A 26,951-nucleotide genomic window follows, 5' to 3' on the forward strand; every position below is an offset into this window, starting at 1 on the left:
CCTCTCCAGATGTTTAAGCTCCTGATAATGAATCAAAACAGGAAATTGTCGCTTCATCTCACTAGAGAAACACACAGGTGAAAGAAAAACCCGCTCCAGTTCCGAGGTGTCGTGACAGTGAGTCACCTGTTGGCGTCCACGAGGAGCCACTGTGTCACCTGTACGCGTGCACGAGGGGCCAGCCGGGCCACATTCCTGCAGGATGCTTCAGTGGCTGAGCTCAGACTCGTCTGACGGGCCCGACTGTTTTTAAAGATGAGTGAGACTTTTCCCACTCGACCTCATTCCTCCACTGAAACAATCTGCTGTGCGCGCTGCCTCCGATCAGAGGGCAGAGGACGTGCGCAGAGACTTGACACAGATCGATTAACGTGATGGTAGAAGGGGTTCTTCATTTAATGGAGTCATTTTCAACACACACACACACACACAGAGTGATGAGAGGCTGAAGGAGAAACTCACTGGACTAAGCTCACTTGACTAAACAGGCTGTTGTTGTCGTCTCGGTGGATATTTCAGCGCACGATGGATCAGGTATGTGCTCCTATAATAACCTCTAATCCTTCCGCAAAGTCTCACATGATACAAAATTGTATTACGATCTGTGATGATATTTGATGAGGTATTAACAGATAAGTTTATCAACCTACCTTTTGCCATGTTGAAAATCACTTTTGAGTCATAAATATATTTAGTTTGAATCTGATTTGTTCAGCGCATACACACATCTGAGCCTGATGTGTCATGTGTGCTGGAATGTGTGTTGATGTGTGCGGGTGTAACTCTGTGACAAATACGACAAATTTAAAAGCAAATAGAATAAAAAGAGAACAAAATCACTACCTCACACCACTGAAGGCTGTTAAACATGTAAACAGATTGTTCATGATAAGATTTCACCCTCTTAAATTCTAAGTTGCTCTGGTTTTTTTTATGTGAATCCAAACATATCAGGGGTCAGTGTTTAAATGTCATTTCATGGTGTGATCCTTCCACCAGGAGGACACTTTGGATTTTAAGGCTCTTAGGGCCAGGTTCCAGGATGAAGAACTCCTACTGACGCAGCCCAGAATCAAACCGACCCTCCCAGAGAAACCAAAGCAAATGCCCCCTCCTCAGAGCCCCACTCATCACCTCCCTGCAGGAGCGCGCCCCTCCCTGCTCTCCTCCATGACCCAGAGCCTTGATGGGAAGACACACATCGGCCCCAGGGTGGTCTTCAAGGATGAGAAGAAGGAGGGCAAAAAGTCTCTAATCAAGCTGAAAGTGGGTAAAGACAAGTCTAAAGGGAGCAAGGAGAAGCTTGACGAAGACTCGTCCGAGCAGAAGCCGAAGAAAGACAACGCTAAAGAAAAAAGGCTCTCACTGAGGTTCTCTGCAGCCCCGAAGGAGAGCACAGCAGAGCTGGTGTCTGCCACACCTCCACCTAAAGGCACAACACAGAAGAAGAAAGGTTTCCTTGGTTTCATGAAGTCTGTAAAGAAGGACTCACTGGACATTACGACCGACCCCATCTTAGACAGCCCAAGTTCAGACATTCTTGGACCAGCCCCTCTCATACCTATGCCTTCTGAATTTGGTGGCACACCACCAGAGCTTGAAATCTATCCCCCGAAAGCCCTATTGCCAAACATCCCCTCCTTACCTGACTCCAGTGCTACAATGAAAACAACCCCACCCTTCATTATCCCTGCCTCTCCCGACTACAACCTATCTCCCGCCCATATTCCTGATTTCCCTGATCCAGTCCCAACCCTGAAGAGTGAAACTCCACTGGAGATAGAAACTCCTGCCCTGTCAGTTCCACACATCACTAGGCCGACCCCTCCTACTCCACCTCAAGTGGTGTTTACTCCATCTCCATCACCCCCTGAGGCTGAGATCTCAGAGGCTGGCATAGAGGCTGTAAGTTTAGCTGCAGTAGAGAAGCCTCCTCTGATCACAGACCCTCCATCCATTCAGTCGTCACCTCAACTTGAGCGTCCAATCTCAGCTCTCTCAGCCCTGGAGCGGGCGGCGGACATGAGCCCTGGGAAGCGGTCTCCAGCTGACCAGAGAATTCTCAATGCTCTGGAGAATGCACGCAAGAAGGCCACCAGGTAAACAACACATCTGAAACACACTGTAGTATTTCAGAAGATGTGAAGAACTGTGATAAAAGCTGTTGAGGGCTAATATCTCACTCGGTCTTATTTGTTCTCAGCCTGCAGACAGACCACCACACATCTTACTCCATCACCCCTCCACCTGAAGAAAACTCCCCTCCTCAGAGTCCCAGCTTCTCTCTGCAATATCTCCCACCTATAGATTATTCAGACCGGGCAGGAAACGCCCTCCTATCGAAACCAGAGCAAGTCAATGGCATTGACCCCGGTAAGTCTCAACTCAGCACCTCACAGAGATCCTCTCTTCTCCTCCTCCGTGCTCTCCACCTTTCAGTCAAATTTCAGTCTATTTGGATTTTTTTTATTCACTGTTCAATGTCAGGGAAGTGCTGTATACAGAACATCTGGTTGCCTCGGGTATTTGTTAGGAGAAGCAGCTTTTAAAGACCCACACACAAAACACACACACACACACACACACACACACACACACAAAATGAAGAACAGTCCTGACATTCTTCTTCTGTGCCAGAAACTATTCGGCAGCAGGCAGGGCAGAGCCACAGAAGTATGTCAGCAATGACAGGAGCGTGTCTGTCGTTTTGATACAGAGCTGCAGAGACAAACACTCTAATGTCTGTTAAACACAGTCAGTCGGCTCTGGTGTTGATAGTGACTTGACTAACACAGAGTTCATAAAAGTATTATGTGTTCACGCAGGTGTTCGTGCATCTGTATCAGTTTTGAACAACCTCGTGTCAGTTATCATTTTATGTGATTCGTGTGTTTGTGATTCTGCAAGACATCATTTCAAAAGATTCTCTACTAAATGATTAGTAATGCTTCATGGGACAATTTAATTTGATAGGGAGTTTAAAGACAAAACGAGCAAAACGCACACAAAAACATGCATTGAGGTCTAATATATTTGTGTAGGAAGAACATCCTCACTTTTCTTTACGCCATCCTGGTTTTTCACTTAGAATTACATTATCTCTGCTCTGCAAAGTTATGTCACAACAACTTTCACAGTGTGTCCGACTGGTTTGGTTTCCTCACAAATCAAACTCTTCACTCTGCTGGCTCTCTGTCTTTCTATGTTTGTGTGATTTTTACCCCTCGCATCCATCTCCATAACATTTCACTTTGACCTGGTTGTAAAGTATCTGACAAACCTGTACAGTGTCGTGTACGGAGACTAATGTAATGTCATTCGGTACAGGACAAGCCTCTCCAGTGTTGGAGGGCGTCTCGGAGAAGGGGGCTGATGGTGTCCCGGAGCTGTTTGTGGTTCCCCCTCCTCCACGGAGGAAAGTCCTCCCAGACCCTGAGTCTCTGGGTCCAGCTCCAGAGAAGCCTGGCAGACCGCCCTATGTCCACTTGAGTGAATTCATCCCTCTTCCTCCTTTGAATGATAATGGTATGGGCCAAACACCATTGCTATCAACCAGCCCACTCAGCACCCTCCTTACACTGGTTTAATTGTATCTCACCTTACTTGCAGATGTCTCTGCTCCTTTGGAGTTCTCAGAGACGGACAACACGGATATCCCAGAGTTCGCCGATGTCTCCTCAGTCGGCCAATCTCCACAGCTGCCGGTGTCAGAGTGGGAGAACGGGGAGTACACTGGTCCTGACACTCTTAATGGACAGAACCTCCCAGATTATTACAGCAATGGGTTAACTGCTCCAGCAGCGGGGGTCCATGCTGCGCTGGCACTTGGAGATGAATACCAGGATAATGCACAACCAGCGGCAGGGTAAGACACAGACATTTAACTGTAGCGTCTTTACTTTGAAGTGTTTCTTTCTCTCTGAGAACCGTCTCTCTCCTTTCTGCAAAGCAGGCTCGATGCTGCTGACGCTGCCAACGGGATCAGTGCAGAAAATACATATGAGGACATTACGACATCTGCATTCAAAAAGAAAGGAAAGTCTGAGGGTGGCAAGAAACGCAAGGGACCACCAAAGAGTAAGGACGACATATCAGTCGCATCATATCAGAAATGTATAATCGATAAGATGACAAATTCAATTAAAATACTTAACTGCATTGTATGGTGCCTTAAGTGGGACATTAACTGAAAGCCTGCATTTCTAAAACTGGATTTGCTTGAATATTTTACTAATCATTTGTAGAGTCATTAGAGTAATTAGCCTCCTCTCAAGATGGTGATTAGGAGCAGCATTACTCTGTGTAGCAAAGCCCTCACACCCAGTCCTACTTCAGGCAGTTAAAGTGTGTATAGATATGACATCCAAAGAGAGTATACATAACACACACTTCTCATTAGAGGCTCTCGTTGACAGAGACATGTTGTTATCTGGTGTGATTCTATCTTCTGTATCGTATCGCCACTGAAAACGGCCTTGAAGCTTCTCATGGGTTTTAAGTTAATTCTTCACTTCTTTTAATTGAATGTGTTTTTACCATAGATCCGTATATGGAGGCGGCACAGGAAACAGTGAGTCGTTTCGTCAGTGTGTTGAGATAAAAGCCACATTTTTTTTCTTATCTGTCTGAGATTTGGTGCAAGAGGAGTCAAACCTTATCTGTTTGTTGTTGTCTACAGAATGGAGAGAAAGGCAGGATGAGCAGGTTCGGCAAGTAAGGCCTTATTTTTTGACCCACTTCTCTTTTCATCTTAGATTATCTCGCTCACTGTTTGGGATGAGAGAATTCTGTCTGCCGTTGCTTACCCCATAATCTTCTCTGCCATTTAAACAAATTGCAAGGAGCCCCCCCCCCCCCCCCACCCTCTTTCAAACAAGACAATATAATACCTGTTGCTCTGTTTTCTGCAGGTCCGAGAAGAAAGCCTCCTTGGAAGGGCCAGAGGAGAAAGAGCTGAAAAAGAGGGAGAAGCAGCGTTTGGAGAAGGAGAAGAAAGAGTTGAAGGAAAAACAGGAGAGGGAGAAGAAGGAGCAGAAGGAGAGGGAGAAGAAGGAGAACGAGATGAAGAAGAAATTCAAAGTGAGTGGTGTTATTGTGAAAAAGAAGGGAGTTATGGAAAGTGAATGAGCTAGCGGGGGAGGGCGGGGTATATGTCCTAGCATACAAACCTGTCCGGATTCATTCCTCCCCGTGGAAGAGTTGAAGTGAGAAACATGTGCTGCCTCAAATGGAATCTGTGTAAACACTCGCCTCATTGTTGCTGATATTTCTGAAAGGGGATTTATGAACTTTACTCTCGCCTCGGCAATATACTAAATACACGATTGCCACATTACAACAAAAGAGCATGTGTTTCTGCTCTGTAGAAAAAAAACAGAGCAGAATGATAGACAGTCGTCAATCAGCTGACAACACACTCCTCGAATTTTAGATAATAGAACTAAATGATAACATAAGCTTTAAGTAGGCCCGGGTACATCTAAGTTAATCCTGTACTTTTTCACGCAGTTTCTTCTGGTCTTTCCTGGACTTTTATTTTGGAAAGGGAAAAGGCAAAGAAGGTGTGAGGGTAATGCAAGTAAATTGACGTGTGAATATAGTAAAGAGTAATAAAGAGCACTTAACCGAGCAAAGTGCTGCGAACTCTTTATTTTATAACTTAAAAATATACCATTATGTGTTTATTTCCATTTGAATGAACTTTATTAATTAGTGTGTCACAATTAAAGTCATTGTTTTGAGTTCGTAAACTTCGATTTTCCGTTTGTTTCGTGTCCCATCCACTAACATGGATGAGGCGAGGTCCATGATCTACACTGCAGCCGGCCACCAAGAGGCAATCAAGATGATACGGCTTCCCTTTTGGGAGCTGTCATCTACAAACACTCTATGGTTCTAACCGGTAACTCTGTTTGTCAGATCGCAGGACAGGAGGATGCCATGTACCAGGCAACAGTAACCGTGACAACAAAAGGACGCAAGGACGATTTACCGGTCAAAAGCGGTGATATCATCAGCATCATCCGGACCACCAACTGCCCTAAAGGGAAGTGGCTGGCCAGAGACAGCAGCAACAACTGTGAGTGTTCAAAGCCTCATGCCTTGTTATTACCAGTGTGTTCACCTCGAGGGTAAAGAGATGCATACATATGCAGACAGGCTGACAACACTGCAGCAGGAGTATGATGAAAACAATGGAAATCCCACGAGGAAGCTCAGGGACACAACCAGTCGTATGAAGCCTGAGCCACACGAGACCGAAAACTGATGACTTTAGAAAATGTGCACCTGAATCCCTGCCTCTGAGTCCATCGGTGACTGTGTGGGGGTGTTTTGCAGATGGGTACATCGCAGTGGATCATCTTGAGCTGGACATCAAGGAGATGCTGGAGCTGGGGAAGAGGGCTGCCATCACCCGCAATATCAGCACCAGCATCGTGGACGGAGAAGTCCCCAGCACGGACAGCAGGTCAGTGTGCGCAGTGGGAAATGAGCAGATGGCACGATAAACTACAAACACGTCATTATTCATTACAGTGTTAATTTAAACGATGATTCATCTGTGTTTTATCTCTTTTCTCAGGGCCTCAAATCACTATCCGTTATCAGGAGGAAGCTGTAAGTTTTCTACATCCTCACTCACACGTATTACAGTATGTCTTTAACGTAGTCAGACGCAGAAGTTTGATGATGACGATGATGATGATGTGTTCAGTCTCAGATGACAGTGAAGAGTGGACCGGTGATGAGGATGAAACTCTCTCCCCCACTCACGAACCAGCAGATCCATTTGCTCCAGTGTAAGTCGATGTCGACCTCCGTCCACACGAGTGAATTATTTTTATTTGCTTTTAATAGAGACCTAAAGGGATCTTTGTTTTTAACGTCTTGTCTTTTCCGCTGCAGGGGCCACACCAGGACACTGTCCATGCCAGACATGGGTATGCAATCACAAACCAGACTGTTGTAACACAACACTTCAGCTCGCTGACTTTATGACAAACATTTCATCAGCCAATTTCACTGTGGTTTAATGACAAAACAAAAGTAACAAAGCAAACGTTTATATGATGACTGTTGACACAGCCTATCGCCCTAAACTCCGTCATTACTGTCAGATTGAGGAGTTATGGTTTGTTCGGTCAGCTTGGCTCAGATATTAGCACTGTCTGCAGTTGGAGCTGCGAGACTGTGCATGACACTCAGGAGGTACTTTAAAAACCTTCCTGCTAAAATCCCTTTCTCAGTTACATCGGAGCTCACAGACAAGATGCACATAATTGTCGAATCAGAGTGACTTATATAAAAGACAGAAGCTGACGAACTGAACCACTGGGCCACATTACACTTTCCATTTACATCCCCACAACAACCACAGCACAGCATCAACTTAAAGCTACTGATGTTGTGATACTTTAATTACTTTAAAAACTGAGGGTTGGTGACTTCAGCAAACAGTACCATGCACAGGTTTATTTTCATTAATGTTCTAGTTGAATATTTTTAAGAAAGTGTCATATATTCATGTGTGTTGCTTATTTATTTTCATAGGAAACAAGGATCTTAATGTCGTCCACCAGCACAGTCAAAGTGACCTCAGTGCAGGAGGCTCCCATGTCCAGTGAGTCCCCTGTTTGTCTCTCACACTTACACATATACAACATGTGTAGATACACAGTTTACATGTGAATTTGTCTTTTTATCAGGGCAAGACAAGAAGCACTTCTGAAGTTAGCCACATTTTTCCATTCACCCAAACCTGTGGAGCCAGCTTCCAGGTAGGTGTCGTGCACTAACATGTACAGTACCTGCTGTGTGTGCACTGACTAATACACACCTGTGAATGCACACACACAAACGTGTACAAACACAAATGGGATTTTGATTCTTGTTTTTCCTTCTTTTTTCGCAGTAACAACGAAGTGGATACACGTAAGTGAAAATGAAAAAAGGAAATTATTAAGAAAGTAAAAACAAAATTCTAAATTGGATAAATAGAAATAATCTGAGTATTTAAATTTAAGTCACAAATTGTGTTAATATGTATTTCTTATAACTAAGTTAAACAAACGTCCCATTTTTATTTGAATGTGAATAACTGGGCAAGATGATTATTCCTTTTGAAAAATGTATTGGGAATTCTTTATTGCATTAGTTCAGTCACTGAAAAAGTATTTTTATCATTTCTAAAGCATGTGGCTACATACACATTTCTGAGATTATTGTTATCTTTGATCGAGAACTACATATATCTACTTAGAATTTAAAGTCAGAAGCTGACTTACTGAACAACCGGGTAACATTACACTTTCCATTTACATCCCCACAGCAACCACAGCACAGCATCAACTTAAAGCAACTGATGTTGTGATACTTCTCCATTCTAAGCTCTGCAGACCTTCTGTATATCTACTTTAAATAATGACTTATCACCATGAAACACCTAAGATGGACTGATTGGCTGTGTAAACAGGAAGATGTTCAAGGGGACATATTATGAAAATCCACTATTGTAGTGCTTCTACACGTTCATTTGGGTATCTGGCATGTCTACCGTCCCAAAAACTCTGGAAAAAAACTACTCCCGCGATTTGTTGTGGTTCCTCTATGTCAGAAACGATACGCTAGAGTGCGTCGAATGGGATTACGACCGAAATAAACGTCATAGTCACACCATGCCCATGTAGGGGGTCTTGCTACATGGCCTTGGACGAGCGAGCTAACGCTAGTGGGCCGGTGGAGCCCGGCTAGCGTTAGCTCGCTGCTACCCATCAGACATTTAAGTGGCTGCATAAACAAGGGACCCCCGGGACACCTCTAAACGTTGACTCAACAGTGTTGAAGGATGCTGCTGCTGCGCCAGCTCAAGCTCCCACTGCTCCCACTGCGGGGCTGCGCTGGGGAACTGGGGCTCTCTCGGCCAGGCTCACCGGGGGTGAGGGGGGCGGGGCACTCAAAACAGGTCGATCTGAGGAGGGCTGTTTTAGACAGGGTAAAAAGGGTCCTGTTTTAAATGATCCTTGTGGTATTTTGACCAAAATATGTTACAGACATTTCATTAAGAACACAAGGAACCATATCAACTGTGGTAAAATGGGCATAATATGTCCCCTTTAACGATCAATGTAAAGGGTTGGTGACTCCAGCAGTACCTGGTTTAAGTGTCATTGATGTTTCTAGTTGAATATGAAAGTGTCTCATTTTAGAACTTATGATGGAATTTCCTGTTTGTGTTGCTTATTTATTTTCATAGGAAACAAGGATCTTAATGTCGGCCACCAGCACAGTCACAGTGACATCAGTGAAGAAGGCTCCCATGTCCAGTGAGTCCCCTGTTTCCCTCTCACACTAACACATATACAACAAGTGTAGATACACAGTTAAGATGTGTATTTGTCTTTTTATCAGGGCAAGAGAAGAAATACTTCAGAAGTTAGCCAGGTTTTCCCATTCAGCAAAACCTGTGGAGCCAGCTTCCAGGTAGGTGTCATGCACTAATACACACCTGTGGATGCACTCACACAAACATGCACAAACACAAATGGGGTTTTGATTCTTGCGTTTCCTTCTTTTTTCACAGCAACACTGAAGTGGATACAAGTAAGTGAAAAATTCTCCATGAACAAAAATACCCGGCCTATGTTGGAAAAAAGAGAGTTAATAATGGGGGGGGGAAGCTAAATTGGTCCAATATAAATAAATTAGGCTTTTAAATTAAAGTTACAAATTGTGTTAATATATTTTTCTAATAACTAAGTTGAACAAACCAATTCAGCTAATTTAATTTGGGGCTTCTTTGAATATGAATAATTGTGGGCAGGATGATCATTCCTGTTAAATAATGTATTGTAAATTCTTTGTCGCATTAGTTCAGTCAAGGAAAAAAGTAATTTACCATTTCTGAAGCATGTGACTCGAAAAAACACTTTCCATTCCAGGTCATGTGCTCGTGAAGCAAGAAGCAGTGGAGCTGTGAGTAGAGCTGAAAACACCCAAACAGAGAAAAATGCTGAACATGTCGTGCAACCTGAAAACAAACAGGCCTCCTTCCTTTTTAAGACTGGAAGGGGTTGCTGAGCATGAAAAGCGAGAGTTGTTTTCTTTTTGTGTTTGAGAGAAGGAGACGGACAGGTGAAAGAATGCACATCCTGTACGACCAGGGGGTTACTCTGCAGAATGAGTCGGTCATCTTCAGTCATGAGCTTTAAATTTAAGACGGGGACATGAGGAGGTCACAGTTGGCACAATGTTTCACGTACGGCACCAGAACACAGGAGAACAGAAGGTGAAAGAGGAAAAGATGGTTTATTTTCTTATCTGTTTTCCACAGGCCTAATGCAAGTGAAACAGCAGAAGTAGCTTTTGATCCTGAAGCTCTCATTTTGCCTCCTCCTGACCTGTATGCTGATTTTACCAGGGAGTAATCGCCAGACACGGTAAGAGTCAATCCCCCCAGACTCCTCTCTGTCCACCACTGTGCGTTTCACATGTTGACATCGAGTTTATTTCTGTTTGTCACAGAAACACAAAGCAGACAGAAGAGCCAGGATTTGTCCGTGATGCTTTTCTTCACGCTGCGACCCGTGTCAGTCTACTAATGCTGTGACAGGGACTTCATCATCTCGACTATATGACTTAATTTATCTGACGACCATGTGCACGGATCAGTGTGATGATTTACAAGAGGAACAGGAAGTGACTCTCAGCAGCTGGAACTCTTCCCGTGCTGGTTCTGTTCTTTGAGGCACTTGGTGTGAAACCGCTGAGGGACTGTATGTGTGGCTGCGGCCTCGGAGTGACTCGAGGATCGAGCTGATCCCAAACAAGGAGCTACAAACTGTCGCAGACACACACTCACACACACACACACACACACAGGTTTTCTGGATACTGTGACCCTGGAGGCTCCTTGGGGGAAGATTAGAAACTTTTCCTATTATAACCTGAAAAGTCAAATCTATTTTTAGTGTTGTAACAATGGCAGGACAGTGGCAAAAGTAGATATTTCTCACACAAGTGAATTTTTTTATGTCAAGACATGGTTACATAGAGGTCTGCTGCAGTAAAAAAAACATGTTTAATAATCATAAGTCCTTCCTCTGCCAGGTTGTTCCTCGTGAAAGTAATAATCCACAGTTTAGGGTCGAGCTCAGTCCAAAGAACCTAAAACAATTAGCATTGTCTGAATACTGATCTTAGTCTTGTTAGGTTTGGTCTTCAGCAATAATTCAACCCTGCAAGTGACAGGAAAAGTTTTCATTAGTTACTTCCACCAAGGCAATGCTTTTATCAGCATGTCTTTGTGTGTTTGATTTTTTAGCAGGATGACATAATAACTTCAGAACCGATTTCCATGAAATTTTGTGGAGAGGTTGAGCATGACCCAAGAAAGAATCCATTTAATTTTAAGGCAGATTCAGATAAATGGATACATCCAGCTTTTACCTTGGTGAAATGGAGCATTAGCCTCAGTGGAGGTGTGCGCTCTCCAAGTGCCCTCCTGGTTCAGTGCTGAGCCCTCTTCTGTGTCTGCATGACTCAACAGAATCACACAGCTTTTGGGACCACATTCAATATTCAGTTGAAAGTGTTTATATGTTTGTGCTTTTTTTGTATCTGTAATTTTATTTACTCTCATTATTTGTCAATAAACTGTGGAGGATGGAAGTAACTTGTCATGTATTTAAGTGGTTCAATATGTCAGGTTCATAAAAAAAGTTTCTTGAATTATGTACCAATAAACAACACAGAGTATAATCTCACTTATACAACTAAAGAATGACTTTGTAGTGTTCGTAGTTGAACCTTCTGGAGGGAAACATCACATATAACTTTATCGTCTTTTCTTTTTATGGAGCTGATGTCGGGCAGGTGCCACTTTTATGTTCCGACTATTTTTTAGGAGTTTCCCTCTAGATGAAGAGTGTTACAGAGGAGGAAGTAAAGTACTGATGATCACCTGAGGTCATGTTCATGTAAGATATTGTTGTTGACATCTGTCTGTGGAAGTTACACAAAAATAACCATCTGTTGTGTGTTTATCTGTGTGTCTGTGTGATTTCCAATTAGACAAAACCTCAAGAAATTATGTTTGTTTATTGTTTTTCAATAAATACTCATTAAAGTGCAAATCATAACAGCAATATCATGCAGTGCATAACAAGAGAAATCCAACCCCAATCAGACACAGAGACAGGGAGACACATTCTCTCTCTCACACACACACGTGCAGACACACCCTTGTACACGTTCTTTCACAATAACCAGTGTGCCAACACACACACACACACACACACACACACACACACACACACACACACACACACACACACACACACACACACACACACACACACACACACACACACACACACACAGATAGACAGGGGTACTTACGGTTACACTAATCAGAACCCCACCACAGATAGACAGAGACTGACAAACCTTCACTTTGGTACGACACAGAAAGTGTGTATTTGATTAGGTCCTCTGACATGTGTTTGCAGCTCTAAACACACAGTAGAGTTTATATGATGAACATGCCACTGATAGTTGCATACAGTCGAAATGGTGCAGTACTACAGTACTTTTTACTGACAGTGAATACTGGTTACATCAGAGGAGTTTTTAAATCCGGACCACGACTTCTCCTGTATATTGCACTTCATGGATCAGTGTTGTGAGCAGCAGTATCATCAGGAACAAATTAAGATCCTGATGTGACCAGAGTAGCTCGGGACAAGTCATTAAGACACATTAATAAAGTGTAACAGAGAAGTTTAACTGAAGAACATGAATTACATGTCATTTAGCTGACGCTTTTATCCAAAGCAACTTACATTTTAGAACACTCAGCATTTATGAGGGGCCATTTAGGGGTTCAGTATCTTACCAAGGACACTTAGGCATGCAGATGGGATAGAGTGGGATTCGAACCGGCAACCTTCTTGTTGCAGAGCACCCGCTCTATCCCCTAGGCCACGCTCTCCCCATGTAATCTGTTTGTATGTGTGTGTTTATGTGTGTGTCTGTTTGCATGTCTGTGTAGTTGCATGTATCTTTCTCCCTCTGACATCAAAGTGTACTCAGTGGTGTGTGTTTGTTGCACAGTGGACAACTCTACACACAACCACATAATGGGACTTTCACTGTTTCAACCCAAAATCTTCATGTTGATCTCATTAGGCAAAATAAAAATGTGTTGACTGTTTGGTGATTGATGTCAATTTCACCTAAAACAAATAATAAGAAATAAATAATCAATAACGATAAACTCAACCCATCATTATGAAATGTTATTTCATTGCTATTCCATATTAACTTCATAAAAGTAGAAATCCTGTGTTTTCCCTAGTCCTTGCCTCTTCAGTCACATCACATACATCCAGTCTGAAACTAACAGGGATAAATAACATTTCATAATAGTGAGCTGAGGTTAAGTAGGATCTTAAATTATTTCAAAATGTATTACCCCATTTACGTACAGTATTGTACTGGATTTATTAATGTTTTAATTTATTTCCTAACTTATCAACACCATTACATTTCCCTTTCATATTTTTAATGACCCCAGTCTAAAGTCAATTAGGTACCAACTCTTCCTCCTCTGTGTTAAACTGTGACCAGTAGAAAGGCATCAGTCCAGAACTCTCCATCAAACACCACCAACAAAGAGAACACACTCGGCAGGGCTGTGCGACATGACATGATATGACATGATAATATGGCAAAGATGAAAAGAGGGAACAGCTCCTGGCAGCTTGACATTTGCAAATAAATAAACGCATGAGCTTTGTGAGTTGGTGCCAACACCCGTCCCAAAGTAATGTCATAAGAAATATGTTTTTACATTTGGCCACTGTACATAAACTTCTCAACATATATATATAGATCATTTTACGTAGTTTTGATATGTGTCATTATCTGTAAATGAAATGACCTACACTGAGATATCGCACAGCCCTGACAGACAGAGGAGGTGTGAGCAGCCTTCAGCTTCCACTTTACATTCTGTCAGAAAAGATCGAGTGACAACAACAGCAGACAACACTATTCTGGTATGACTGATAGGCAAATGCAGAACATTTATAAAAGTAATAACACTGTGACGTTTATCCATATGTAGAACCACAAAACACAAATACAGTAACGCACAAAGTATGTGATGCAAACGGCTGGCCTCGACAAATGAGTGTTTAAGGGCAGCCTGAAAAGACGACAACAGCTGAACACAACAAACACACACACACACAGGACACAGCTCCCACAGCGTCAGAACACCGAATTATTGTGTTTCTGCTTCTCAGCTCTTTGTTCTCAGACTCACACTCCACCTGCTCCACCGAGCTCATAACCCACTGCGAGGGTCCTCCAAACTAACACACCGGGACACTCAACCATCTGATCTGCATCACACACATTGGCTCATACACACACTCTCTGTAGACATAGGTAAAGAACCACTGTGTTGTGTTCTTTAAGGCAACTGGAGAAAAGGTTTCTGTGGCTTGATGCTGTCTTGCAGCAGACACACACATCTCACATGGATTTATCATCATGACCTTTTCCGCCCACTCTATCAACATCACATCTGTACTTACTCATGTACAGTTTGGAGTCGGAGGTGGTTAGTGATAGGAATCTTTGAAATGCAAAGAGAGTCCATCGGTGTTCAAAGATATAATTTAACACTAGCAATATAATTCAGTGGTAGTGAAAACTTGTGTGAGATGGTGTGTGTCTGTCTTCAGCACCAAATGCAGCGCAGTCAGTTCCAAGTAACATATAATCTGCCGTCTCTCTAGGTTCATTATTCACCTACATCTATTAAAATCTGGATAAACCTCTATGTCAGCACAGTGCTTAAATAACAGAACTACAGTTGCTAAAAAAAATAAATATATGGATCTCGTAACTAAATAATACTCTTCTTTCTGATGTATAAAGTCAAGTTTTTGGTATAAACTTTTAGTAACCTTTTCAGCTACGTAATATGATATAATTTAAATATAATATACATGGAAAACCAAAGCTGTTCCTTTAAAAACCAAATATAATGTAAAACCGAAATTAACTGAAATCAAGTTTTCACATTTGGTAACAATCTCCAAGACATGTTTAGTGTCAATTTTAACCAGAGTCCATATCAAAAGCAAAAGATATTTCAGCAGTTGATACTAGATTTAAGGGATTTGTAAGAAGACAGTGAACTTGACCTTTGCTGACGCCAACACTGCTGTGAACTATGACCTCTCATCATTCACTTTGTTGGCTTTCGGCAATTCACCGATCCTCCCCCCCAGGATCAGCTGAAACCTTATGTTTAAATACCAAGATACTGACCCAAGAACTGTTTCAAAACCCAAAAAAATTATAATAATCTGCCTTTCTGCTGACAGCCTCCTCCTTCTTCTCTCTCTCTCTCTCTGTCAAACACAAGTGGTACAGAGGTTTAGAGGAGACAGAAAAGGGAAGTCACCACACCCAGCTACACTCTCTACATCCCACATCTGCAAATGGCTTAAAACCCAACTGACATCCATATTACAGAAAGGTTAGGATTCACTGGGCCTCAGCGTGCCAGTGTGGTGATCAGACTGGCACACATTTCAAAGAAGTCCATGGTGTGTGATCCCTGACGTGGGGTGAGTAGAGCGGAGCTACCAGACAGGGATCCTGGGAGAGAGGAGCTGAGCTGGGGCAGATCGATGGCAGGGCTGGCTGAGTCGATGCTCAGTCTGGGTCTGTGGAGACCGGCTGTGGAGCCCGACCTCTGTGGAGTGGATGAACCTGACCTGAAGCCCACCGCCTCGATGATGTCATCTGGGGGAAGTGGAGGGAACAGCATCAGCATTCAACAGAGGCCGGTTCATGAGTTGTATGTATTCAGTTTTCAGTTCCTGAGATTACAAATTTATTAACACTCGACATATATATATTGAAAACTATTTTCTTATAAAATCAGTTTTAATTTCAACAAAATTTAATGTGATATTCATACAAATTTTTTAAATTGCTCATGCTGGTGGTTCTCTGAGACTGTACTTATGCTCAGCTCTGTCTCTCTCTTCAAGCTAATTAATAATCGCTTCAGCCTGTGAAGAATGTTTGTACAGAGACTGGCACCATTAGGCTTACGGCCTAAGGTGTCACTGCTGAAAAAAAAACGAAAAAACACCACATGTAAAAGGCCAAGAAGAATAAACACACACACAAAGGTTTTTTTGCATGTTTCCTGCAGGAGAACCCCGGTTTGTGTCCGTTTTTGCCTAAATAAACCAATCGCAGAGGTTTTTTCATAGTTCCCTGCTGAATGCCTTTTCTTTACCAACAGTCTCTGCAATCTCCCCCCAGCAGTCGTCTGGGAATTTCCATCTACCCTGTTCGAAGAGTCTTGCCTCCAGCATGTGTTGCTAACCACACACAATACCTGCTGATGCAGTTTGCAGCAGGGCTAAAAATGCTGCTAAATCCATTAGAGTGGTATGATCACATAGTCCTAGCAGTGTCTCTTTTGAAGCTAAGCAGCTTTGAAACTCATGCCTGCAAATTTCCATTTCAACTGCTGCGGTGTATGTATCAATTCTATATTCGGATTACATACAAATACAAATAATCTGTCTGTCACTGACCATCTATGCTCTTGAAGTCGAGGAGGTAGGATCTGTTGTCCACCTGGTAGAGCTGCAGACTCATTTTCACCAGATTGCCCGTCACTGGATTCTTCCTCCTCACTCGCAGATGATATGGGTTCACCACCTTCCGCAAAAAATGACAGAGCATCTAGTTTGTAAAGCGAAAAATGTGTGAACGGTACACAACTGTGTGTGTGTGTAAAAATTGTTTACCTTCCAGTCAAAGTTAAGTTGTTTCATAGCCCTGTAAACTTCAGCCATGATGTCATACGGTCTACTCTGACTTCTGATACCGAGGTGCCACTTGGCCTTCTTGACTGCCAGAGGTTTGGGTCGGGTAGTGTTGAGAGCATCCAGAGGACAACGAGACTTAGGGCTGTCAGCCAGGAGCGGAGGCATCCTCTCTGGGTGGGGTTTCACACCAGGGGGCAACGGCATGCCCTCCTCTATAAAGGAACCCTGGGGAGGACTGGAGGCCAAGTAGAACTCGCTGGCCTGGGTCATGATGCGCCGGTTGTCTATGATGAGGTGATAGGCCACTGCTAGTTGATCCTGGGGGGAGAAAGGGAGGAAGGGAAGTAGAGTGAAGACTGAAGAGATAATTCACTGAAGCCAGGGACACACCATCAGATTAATGAAGCCCAAAAACTCTCTACACACTTGTAAAAGCACAAGGTGAGGTTGATCTCAGAAGTGAACTCTCTGTCTTAACAGCAGTGGTTTGTATCAATAAACAGAAGAGCCAGGTAGGTATGGTAATGGTTAATTTATGCTCAATGTTAGATGCATATATTGAAACAGCCTTTTGTCTGTATTCTGCATTAATGTCCTCTGAAAGCTTACAGATATGGACAAAACAGTACCACCGGAAATGATGAAGGGAAGTGTATGTAGCAAATAGTGCAAGTGAGATGACCATAGGGCAAAAAGAAAAAATGTCAACAATAGCAGAACTTTTTAAGGGGAGGCTTTGCAATTTGCTTAGGAACTACAGGCATCTGAAGACGTTACCTTCAATCCGGTGCCTTTATCACAACCTTGCTGTGGTCACAGACTCTTGACTCTGCACTGTCCTCTAGTGGATGTATTGCAAGCACTATATGCATGTCAACGCAAAGGATGTATCAAAGTATGAGGGCAGTGACTCTTATCCAGTGTTAATTTCGTTGACGAAAACTATGACGAAAAATATTCGTTAACGAACTTTTTTCTATGACGAAGACGAGACGAAGACGTAAGGAAAACGAATTTTTTCAAAATAAAAACTATGATTAAATCTATTTTAACTTTTGTTGACGAGACTAGACGAGACGAAAATGTTGGTGGTTGACTAAGTCACAATAATTTTTTTAAACATCATCGTATCAGGCCGTCATGAAGTATCAGGAGCGGGCTATTGAGTGTGTGTCTGTGTGTGTGTCTGTGTGTGTGTGCCCCAGATAGCGCACCAGTCCCGAGGCTCCACCCCCTGCCCCCGCTCACTCACTCAGAGCTCGTTCACGTGCAGGAGCCGCTCACTGACTGACCGGCTGCTTCTTAACAGTGGAAACAGTGAAAACACAGAGTTTCTCTGGTCTCAGCTGATCAGAGACCAGCGCCGTAGCTTCTTGATCAGAGCAGAAGCTGCAGTTGGTTTGTACCGAGCTTCAGTTTCTGTGTCCGCCTCCAGCCTGACCTGCTCTCACTTTTTGTTTTCACATTTAAAACTTAATATATATTTTAAGCTATTAGGCTGCAACTATATGTTTTTATTTATTTCAAAATAGGGTACTTCTTATTTCATACATTTCCCACAAATATTGGGGGGACTCAAATAGCCCTACAAAGTGCTGTGTTTAATTTATTTCAAAGTAGGCCTACACTTGCCTCTGTATTTTCTTCTCTTCATAAGTCTTCTGTGTTTTCCTTTGTTATAACAGGTAAAAACAGCAATAAAATGTCAAGACTTTTCTTTATTGTCGTTCTATAATTTCCTAAAAGCAACAAACTAAAGTTTAGTATAGTATAACTTTATATTAAACTTTATTAGCTTTGTTATCATACATGTTATGCGGCTCCAGACAATTTTTTTGGGGGGGGGAAGAGGGGGCAAAATGGCTCTTTTGACAGTAAAGGTTGCCGACCCCTGCTATAGACTTATGCGGGTAGGGATATCTAATGGACAACCTAAGTACTGCAAGCTAGACTAGGCTAGTTTTAGACACAACACAGGGTCCCTGGGCTTGAGAAGGGAAGAAAAGGAGTTTAATGTGGCTAAATGTGACTAAAACTAGCCTTAAAATGTAATTTGTTTTCATCGACTAAAACTAGACTAAAACTGAGAAGAATAAAAATGACTAAACGTGACTAAAACTAATAAGCATTTTCGTCAAAAGACTAAGACTAAGACTAAATCAAAAATAGCTGCCAAAATTAACACTTCTCTTATCTCAATTGAAATGGACGAATCACTTTTCGCATTAATAGGCATAAAAAATGAGTCTTAACATGACACACACAGTAGATTCTGAATTATTTCTAATTAGACAATAGCTTACAGGATAGATTCAGAGTATATCTGTTTTGATGCACTTATATTTGTGATTTGGCACTATAAAATAAAATTGAATTGATATTATGGGCTGGCAACCTGTCCTGAGTGATTCTCAAGTCAGATGGAGACTGACCACAGACCACCTACAACCCATAAAAGAATAATAAGCAGTATAGATAATGGATAATGGATAAATTGAGATTAGGTTTCATCGCTGGAACTATCCCCACTACCCCTTTTCCAATGTAGCGCAGCTGGGAACCAACAACCATCCAGGGAAACAAGTGGGGAAATTTTAAACAGACTCTAAAATTGAAAGCTCAACGTTGTTTTGCTTGGTGTGATGACTGATGTCTCAAATGAGCTGCAGCCAAACTCTGGAGTGTATTTTTAAGCCGGAGAGCTGTTCACTATTCTCAACTATATAAGAGCATATTGATATCGACTTGAAAATCTCCAAACGGATCCTTAAACACTGTTTAACTGGGAACCCAAAACTCTCAATGAAGTTATATCTACATTATATCTACAACTTCAAACTCTTGTAAATATTACAACATCATACCTTAAACAGAGGAAACATTCAGGATTTTGAATGTGTCTTAATAATTGTACCTGTGGATCTCCGCTGTAAAGGCTGGACACCACCTCCGACTCAGTGCATTCAAACTTCTCACACACTTCTTTGACGGCCTCCTCATCCAGGACTGTGGAGTCATATGAAGGGTCTTCAGGGAAAAGGTAGCCTGGCAGGTCCTGCTTAAACCATTCATCTTCCCTGTCAGAAGATAGGATCATCACTCAATGCAAAGTACAATAAGAGAAAAGTACAAATGATCGTGCATAACTATGAAACCAAACCAATTGCGATTTAATAATTCTAAATATCACAGTTGAGTATATGGCATTTAACCTTTGATTCAAACTTAGTTTAAACTGAAGATTGCTTCAAACACAATAGTCTGTTTGTGTACCAACTGTTTGGATAAGGGACCATTAACACCAGTGAGATAAAAGAAGAAACTATTGCAAATAATTCAAATAAGTCATTCCTCAATCTTAATTATTTTGAAAAGATTAATGTCATTAGGGGTGTTAATCATTACCCTCTTAACCTTTACGCAACAATACGAATTTTGACAAATTAAATGCATTAATCAATCTGTTAAAATGTCTTTGGACAACTTGGAAATATGTGTTTTGACAACCACTAGGCCAACAAGCTCACATTTTAATCTTGTCGGTTAATGTTTAATAATCAGTAGTGTTGGTTATCGGTTAAAAAAATGATTCTTCATGTACATCCCTAAATGTGATGTAAGCAAAGTAACACACAATAGAAACGACAACCATTCATCTGACAGTGCTGACAGATTGTAGGCACTGGGGTATTGACTATAAAAAATGAACCTGTCACAAATTATTCAAACAGACTGTGAGCGCAAAAACATCCTGTGGAGGATAAAGGCCACATGATCTGACAGAATGAAGTGATTACCTGATGTCTTTGATGGTGGCTCTTTTCAGGGGGTCAACCTGTAACATGTGCTTCAGCAGCGAAGCCACAGGGCGTGTCAGGTACTCTGGGATGTAGAAGACACCTCCTCTGATCTTCTTAAACAGCGTGGGGACATGATCATCGTCAAAGGGCAGAGTGCCACAGAGTAGGGCGTACAGGATCACCCCGGAGCTCCAGATGTCCACCTCTGGGCCCGCATAGAGCCTGACGGACAGATGACAGGATGTGACGGGTTATTTAGACATTGGTTATTTATATTTAAAATGTCTTTGTGAAACATATGAAGATAAGATGCCGCTTGACCCGATGTTTTCATTCATGTATTTGTCAACAACCAAAACTCATCTAGTGAAACATGCAGAACTAGTGCTTCTATAAAAACAGTCATTGTTTATATACCACGTATAAATGCTAAATAGCTGGCGCTAAAATGCAGCGTTACTCAGAAACAACCACACCAACAGATCTAATGTAATGTCTTTATTCATGTAGAGATAAACTGCCTCACTATTATTATTATTATTATTACTTCATCTATTTATTTATTTTTGTTAAAATCAAGCTTAGAAAGACAATTTATACATTTGAGGTCAATTTTATTTGATCTTTTTGACCTGTAGCAGCTCGATGGAGCAGATTTTTTTCCTAAGAAGGTCTCAATCAATCAATCATCAATAATTGGTGAGAACGCATTCCTTCCAAAGGTTGCACAGTATTCTGCTGACTGACAGGTGGTGGTGGTTATGAGCCATGAAACACAGCAATGCACAAACAAAGGAAGTAGAGACGCTCGTACATATAGAGATGTACACAACGCACAAAAATACTGAAAAAATCATCTTTACAACTGTTTTATGTGGAAGGATCTTCAGACTTCAAGGAGTCACACACGTTTGTTCCAATTCAAGTAACACTTAATGTAAAAATTACTTTCACGTGTATCAACGAAGGCATCGTTTATTGTGATTAGAGCAGAAAGAATAAGTTGATTAATCAATATAAATCAAATCATATTAAAATAAAATCCAAATATAAGCAAACATAGTGAAACAAAGCCAAACATTTTAAATAGGTATTTCATAATTGTATTTGTTGACTGAATATTTTGTTTTTAGGACTGAGGCTCTTGGACAAAGTTACAATGGACATTTATTCATGTTTTTAATTTAATAAAGAAATTAATCATTAGCTGCGGTGTGATTATCATAGTGGTCTTGATCATACGTGTGAATACACACAAACATATACACGCATGCACACACACACCTTCCGGAGATGACCTCTGGAGCAGCATAGTTGGGTGACCCACAGCTTGTCCTTAAAAACTCTCCATCTGACATCATGTTTGACAGACCTGTTGGCCAACCATGAGATAAACACACATTAACACCTTTGTGACTTCCCTCTGACAGTAACACGCTCTAAAGAAACAATCCTCTATTATATTATTGCTATTGATCCTATGATACACACAGGTTAAACGGAGCACTGCCCGGCACAGGGGGGATAAGAGTTATAAACTGTGGACACAGCTGATATCTTTATCCTCCTTTGCGCCAAGACTGTAAGCTCTGAACACAAAGCTCCTCTAATTGGATGAGCCTCTCTCTTCCTGCCAAATGATGAACGCCAGGCACTCTGTGATGTGCTGACCTTCTCTTTATCTTTCATCCCTGTTCCCTTAACAGTCCCTGTCTCTGCTCACCAGTGTCTGCTGCTCTCAGCCAAAACACTTCTCCTGGTGTACACTCCCACCGCACCCCAACGATTCCCCCCCTATCAGATGACACTGGGCCTCAAGGCTTCTTGCCAGACTTGATATGAGACCTGGCCGTTGCTAGGGGAGCTCTCTCCACCCCACACACACCGTGCTGAGCACAAGGACCCTTGTGTGTTTTTGAAAATATTGCTCTATTTCATGGAGAGGCACGGCCTCTTAACCAATCAGCTAGAACAAACATACTGCAACCAATAGGAGATTAATTCTTATCTAAAAATGAGGTTAGCAGGTGCTTGACGGTAATTTCACACTATTTTCCAAGGGTATAAATAATTGTATAATTAGGATGTGTCACTTGGCTCTAATCAGACTCCAATTAACGTGGTTAATTCCAATTATCTCTGCCACAAATCTCCCTTTCTGTTTCTTATTCCCCCCTGAACAGATTCACTTATGTTCTGTTACGCTCTCTCTTTTATTAAATTCCCAAACAAATCCTCAGCTTCTGCCAAGCCAATTTTTATCCCTCCCTCCAGCTATAACTGTGTGTGATGGAATCTTACCAAAGTCTGCTATCTTGGCGTTCTTGCTGGCATCCAGCAGGACGTTCTCAGGTTTGAGGTCTCTGTGGACCACCATGTGCCTGTGGCAGTAGTCCACACCTGAGATAATCTGCTGGAAAAGACGACGAGCTTCTGTGTCTTCAACCTGAAAGATTCAATATGAACAGACATGACTGGACTGCTTTACTGGGAATGTATTAGATAATGAAGTTCATGTGTCGCTACTCGTGTGAAAGATAGAGTGTAACAGAATGCAGAACCAAGCCTATGGCACAGATGTGGAAAGAATGGTGGATAATTAAGTCATGTGCTGTCCTGTTTGGAACTAGTTTATAATTTGTGGGCTTGGTCATGAAGTTTCTAAGGCTCAGGGGCCAGGTAATGCTCAAGTTGGATTATTAATATGATATATCGACTAATTCCAGAAATCCTGTTCTGTTTGTGGCTCACGTATATCTTGAGAAGTGTTCATCCTATCAGCTTCATACTTGACATGTGTATTGTTAATGGCCCTAGGAAGTGCATTGTTGATGTTAATGAGATTTTTGAGCTAATAATTTCTGATGCGAGAGCAGACAGTAGATGGGTACTCAAATGAGCCACATGATAATTAAATGTCCTACCCGTCCATGTTTGCAGATGTAGTCAAACAGCTCCCCTCCAGACACATATTCCATAACCATGAAGAAATCCGTGGGTGTACTTATTACCTGGTACCTACAACACAAACATACAATAGTTTTGGCATGGAATTATTGTACATTAAAGTGCCAAGTATGTATATATTAACCAAAACGTAATGCATGCACAGCCTAAATGCACAGGAACAAATAAACAGAGAGGTGAGAATGAGCTGTGATATATGGCTGCAGAGTGTAGGTATAACTTTTATAAAGGTCAGATATATATTATAAAGCAGATATAATCTTATGATTGGTTGCTCGTGGGAGACTTTACTTTTCATCACAATCAACTTCATTCCTCAATTCATTTCATGCTTTTAGAAACAAGGCCAATACATCAAAAAGTGGACTTTTCTCAGTTCCGCCTTCATGCCTAAGGCTCCCTGAGGCACGGTGTGTGTAGCTCAAATATATATAGTTGTGTTTATAAATGTGTATGTCTGTGGCAAAGTGGTCTGCAGCACTCCAGCTCATGACCTAAGAGCTCACATATCTGCCATAACTTACAGTGTGACGGTGGACTAACCATAACCCTGGCCTAAAAATAACGCAGAGATTGTTGAAAGGTGGACTGACAAGGAGAAAAGGGCAAAGGAGACAGAAGGAGAAAGAAAGAAGGAAGACAAGCTAAAAGAAAAATGCACAAGAGGCCTTGACACCTGGATGAGAGTGGGGATTTATCCATGCTGGAATTACCACAATTTACAGCAAATCACTGGAGATATGTAATGACCAGAACAGATTTCTTTGTCTACTTCCAGCCTGTGTGTGTGTCTATTGGTCTGTGGGTGTGGTTTACCTCCTAGGCGCCCTTTGGGCATGCTCATTACAGTGCAGCTTTGGTAAACAAACAGCAACAAGCAAAGCATGCCACAACACAGAGGGAACACAACACAGCAAAAGGCCCACGAAACGACAGCCACTAATCTATCAAGTCTAAGCCATTACTTCCGCTAAGGTGGATTTGTTTCAATCTGCGTTTGTTCGTCTGTTAGTTAGTTAGCAGGGTTATGCAAACGCTAGTGGACGGATTACCATCAGTTTAAAGGAAAGATGTGTTATTACAAATACATGTTGGTGTAGATCCGGAACTCGAAGCGGATCCAGGTTTTTTCTGTTTGACTGTGTAAAATAGGACTTTTTAAACAAAAAAAAATGATTTCTCAGAGGCACCATCTTCCAAGTCTGACATGTTTAGAAGACTGTTTTTTATGAGTAAGTGCAATTTGGCGCAGATCCAAATAAAAATATGGATCTAGTGAATTTAAGTAGTTTCCTAAGGGGACTGTTGGGCCTTGGCAGTGGGATGCACTCTACTGAGTGACATTCTAGTCTCTCTATTCATCCTGCTAGTACTGAGAATCATAACTCTGATAGAAGGACACGTTGTCTTTCTCCACTTACAGCTTGATGATGTGTGGGTGTCGGAACAGTTTGAGATTCTGGATCTCTCGTTTGATCTTCCCCACGACATCGAGACTGCGGATCCTCTGTCTGTTTAGGATCTTTACAGCCACTTTATGGCCTGTCAACTGGTGCTCTCCAACTAAAAAACAATGAAAACACAGATATGAAGTAGATGTATTCACAGATGAAGAAGAAAAAAACACAAACAACCTTATGCAGGCAGATAGACACAATGCAAAGAGGCAGAGAGGTGTGTACGGCAAAAGTTTCATTTAACACCCTGCTTGAGGAAATATGGCAGCTAAATGAAAGCTCAAAATGTACTTTATCGCAATGCGTTCTATGATTTCACCTTATTATACTTGATTATTATTGTAATGGGAGGTCAGGTTTAAATTTGTGTCACATGTTAAGTGTTTAAATACTTGTATGGCTGTATTTTCTTTGTTTTACGTTATCTCCCATGTTTTTTTACTGTGTGTTTTGTTATTTGTGAACTGCTACGTTTTTTGTAAACAGGCTTGAGGCTTTGGCTCCATTGTAACCATGTCACTGTGCAGGGTGCTGCTGCTCTGTTGTTCAGTTGTTATTGGATCTGCCGAACCCCTATCACAGCTTGACTACCATTAAACACATGTGTGCAACGAAAGCACAAACAGGAGTTCCCCCAAAACAAACACATATTAACCCTGGTAACATCTGATACAATTCGGCCACAGAACAATACGGGTTTAGACTCTTTTAATCTGGTGGGTATAAAATAGTGATCTGGCTTTAAACGTGGCCACGGTTTCAGTTGGGGTCACCTCCCCACAGGGGGCGCGGGGTCAAATGGCACAAGGTCACGCAGAGTGGTCGCAAACTAGCCAGGGAAACTGGAATAACCTGCTGTCATCCGATTCTCCGGAGAAACCTGACGCCTGGGAAGAGCTCCACCGACTCACACTGCACGTACCAGCCGGGTCAGCAGCGAGATACCGAAGCTACGCCAGCTCCAGCGCCTCGAAACACCGACAACATGAAGCTCACATGGAGCAATACGCGGAGGCTTCGCTGGTGCCCTTTACCGTGACACGGGGCCGGGGACCAGCGCGATGCCCTCCCGGTGTCCCGTTACACGACACCAGTGCGCACACGTCTGCTTCTCGCCGTTGTCCTTCAGGTGAACACACCTGCCACGGCTGATAACAACACGGGCTACGGTGGAAGAATTTGACATTCAGGCGGCCGCATTCTCAGAGCGTATTTACGCTTTAAATCCCCTCCGCCGCTAACGTTAACGGTTTATAGCTACGCAGAGTGCCCACTGACCGCCGGTAAGTTGAAGACAAGGAGGGGGGGGGCACCACTACTTCGCATTACTCACTCACACTGAGCCCGACATGACACACACGCGACTTAACTCTTCACTTTCCCGAACGTCCCCACTCCGAGCGTGTCGCCCAGGATGTAATGGCCGATCTTCACTCTGCCTTCGTGCTTCTGTTGTTGCCGCTCTGCCATCTTCTCCGCTCGCTCCGTGAGGTGCGTGTGCTGTGTGCCTGCGGAGCGCACGGAGGGGCGGGGCGCGCGGCTGAGGAGGAGATCGAGCTGCTAATGCTCCCTGACAGAGGAGCCGCTGAGGAGGGGGACATCTCAGTTACTGTCAGGGCGGCCCCCATCTGCCATCTGCCCGGCGTGCGGCTCCCACCACCACCCGGTGTGGCGTCTAGTTTTGCACCCTGGTCATTACGAAGCGCCTATTTATACTTCACCCATAGCTCTGTTGACAGATTGGTACAAAATAAAAGAGACTAAACTTGCACACGATCAAATACAGATAATCCGATCAGCTGCTGTGTTAGGTATTTCCATTTTTTTACCCATGCAGCAACACATTTACAAACGAATAA

At 42.5% G+C, this 26,951-nt stretch overlaps 2 protein-coding genes across 2 annotated transcripts; one reads left to right on the top strand and one right to left on the bottom strand.

Moving 5' to 3' along the window:
• The first annotated feature begins 22 nt into the window (after positions 1 to 22).
• LOC133960633 (FYN-binding protein 1) lies at positions 23 to 11,667 on the top strand. The gene is made up of 24 exons (XM_062395395.1): positions 23 to 534; positions 1,000 to 2,099; positions 2,204 to 2,373; positions 3,328 to 3,525; positions 3,610 to 3,865; positions 3,953 to 3,985; positions 4,019 to 4,077; positions 4,542 to 4,570; positions 4,679 to 4,713; positions 4,911 to 5,079; positions 5,920 to 6,079; positions 6,340 to 6,469; positions 6,584 to 6,618; positions 6,716 to 6,800; positions 6,907 to 6,941; positions 7,552 to 7,621; positions 7,707 to 7,778; positions 7,913 to 7,932; positions 9,254 to 9,323; positions 9,409 to 9,480; positions 9,581 to 9,600; positions 9,939 to 9,972; positions 10,331 to 10,436; positions 10,522 to 11,667. The coding sequence occupies exons 1-23, from the start codon at positions 526 to 528 to the stop codon at positions 10,422 to 10,424; spliced, it is 2,955 nt and encodes a 984-aa protein (XP_062251379.1). The 5' UTR covers positions 23 to 525; the 3' UTR covers positions 10,425 to 10,436; positions 10,522 to 11,667.
• On the bottom strand, positions 11,606 to 26,623 carry prkaa2 (protein kinase, AMP-activated, alpha 2 catalytic subunit). Its single transcript, XM_062395396.1, has 10 exons — positions 26,463 to 26,623; positions 25,057 to 25,198; positions 23,593 to 23,686; positions 22,970 to 23,114; positions 21,953 to 22,040; positions 20,666 to 20,890; positions 19,783 to 19,945; positions 16,848 to 17,186; positions 16,632 to 16,758; positions 11,606 to 15,822 (listed from the first exon to the last, which is right to left on the bottom strand). The coding sequence occupies exons 1-10, from the start codon at positions 26,560 to 26,562 to the stop codon at positions 15,572 to 15,574; spliced, it is 1,674 nt and encodes a 557-aa protein (XP_062251380.1). The 5' UTR covers positions 26,563 to 26,623; the 3' UTR covers positions 11,606 to 15,571.
• Positions 26,624 to 26,951: the final 328 nt, after the last annotated feature.

The sequence above is a fragment of the Platichthys flesus genome, chromosome 9 (genome assembly GCF_949316205.1).
Source record: "Platichthys flesus chromosome 9, fPlaFle2.1, whole genome shotgun sequence".
NCBI classification, from domain to species: Eukaryota; Metazoa; Chordata; class Actinopteri; order Pleuronectiformes; family Pleuronectidae; genus Platichthys; species Platichthys flesus.

Coding starts and splice junctions, on each gene's coding strand:
- LOC133960633 (XM_062395395.1), top strand. Junction 2,374..3,327: donor AGTCAATGGCATTGACCCCG/GTAAGTCTCAAC, acceptor CATTCGGTACAG/GACAAGCCTCTCCAGTGTTG. Junction 4,714..4,910: donor AGGATGAGCAGGTTCGGCAA/GTAAGGCCTTAT, acceptor TGTTTTCTGCAG/GTCCGAGAAGAAAGCCTCCT.
- prkaa2 (XM_062395396.1), bottom strand. CDS start 26,562: ATGGCAGAGCGGCAACAACAGAAGCACGAAGGCAGAGTGAAGATCGGC. Junction 23,687..25,056: donor CACCCACACATCATCAAGCT/GTAAGTGGAGAA, acceptor TTTGTGTTGTAG/GTACCAGGTAATAAGTACAC. Junction 20,891..21,952: donor CCAGAGGTCATCTCCGGAAG/GTGTGTGTGTGC, acceptor TCTGTCCGTCAG/GCTCTATGCGGGCCCAGAGG.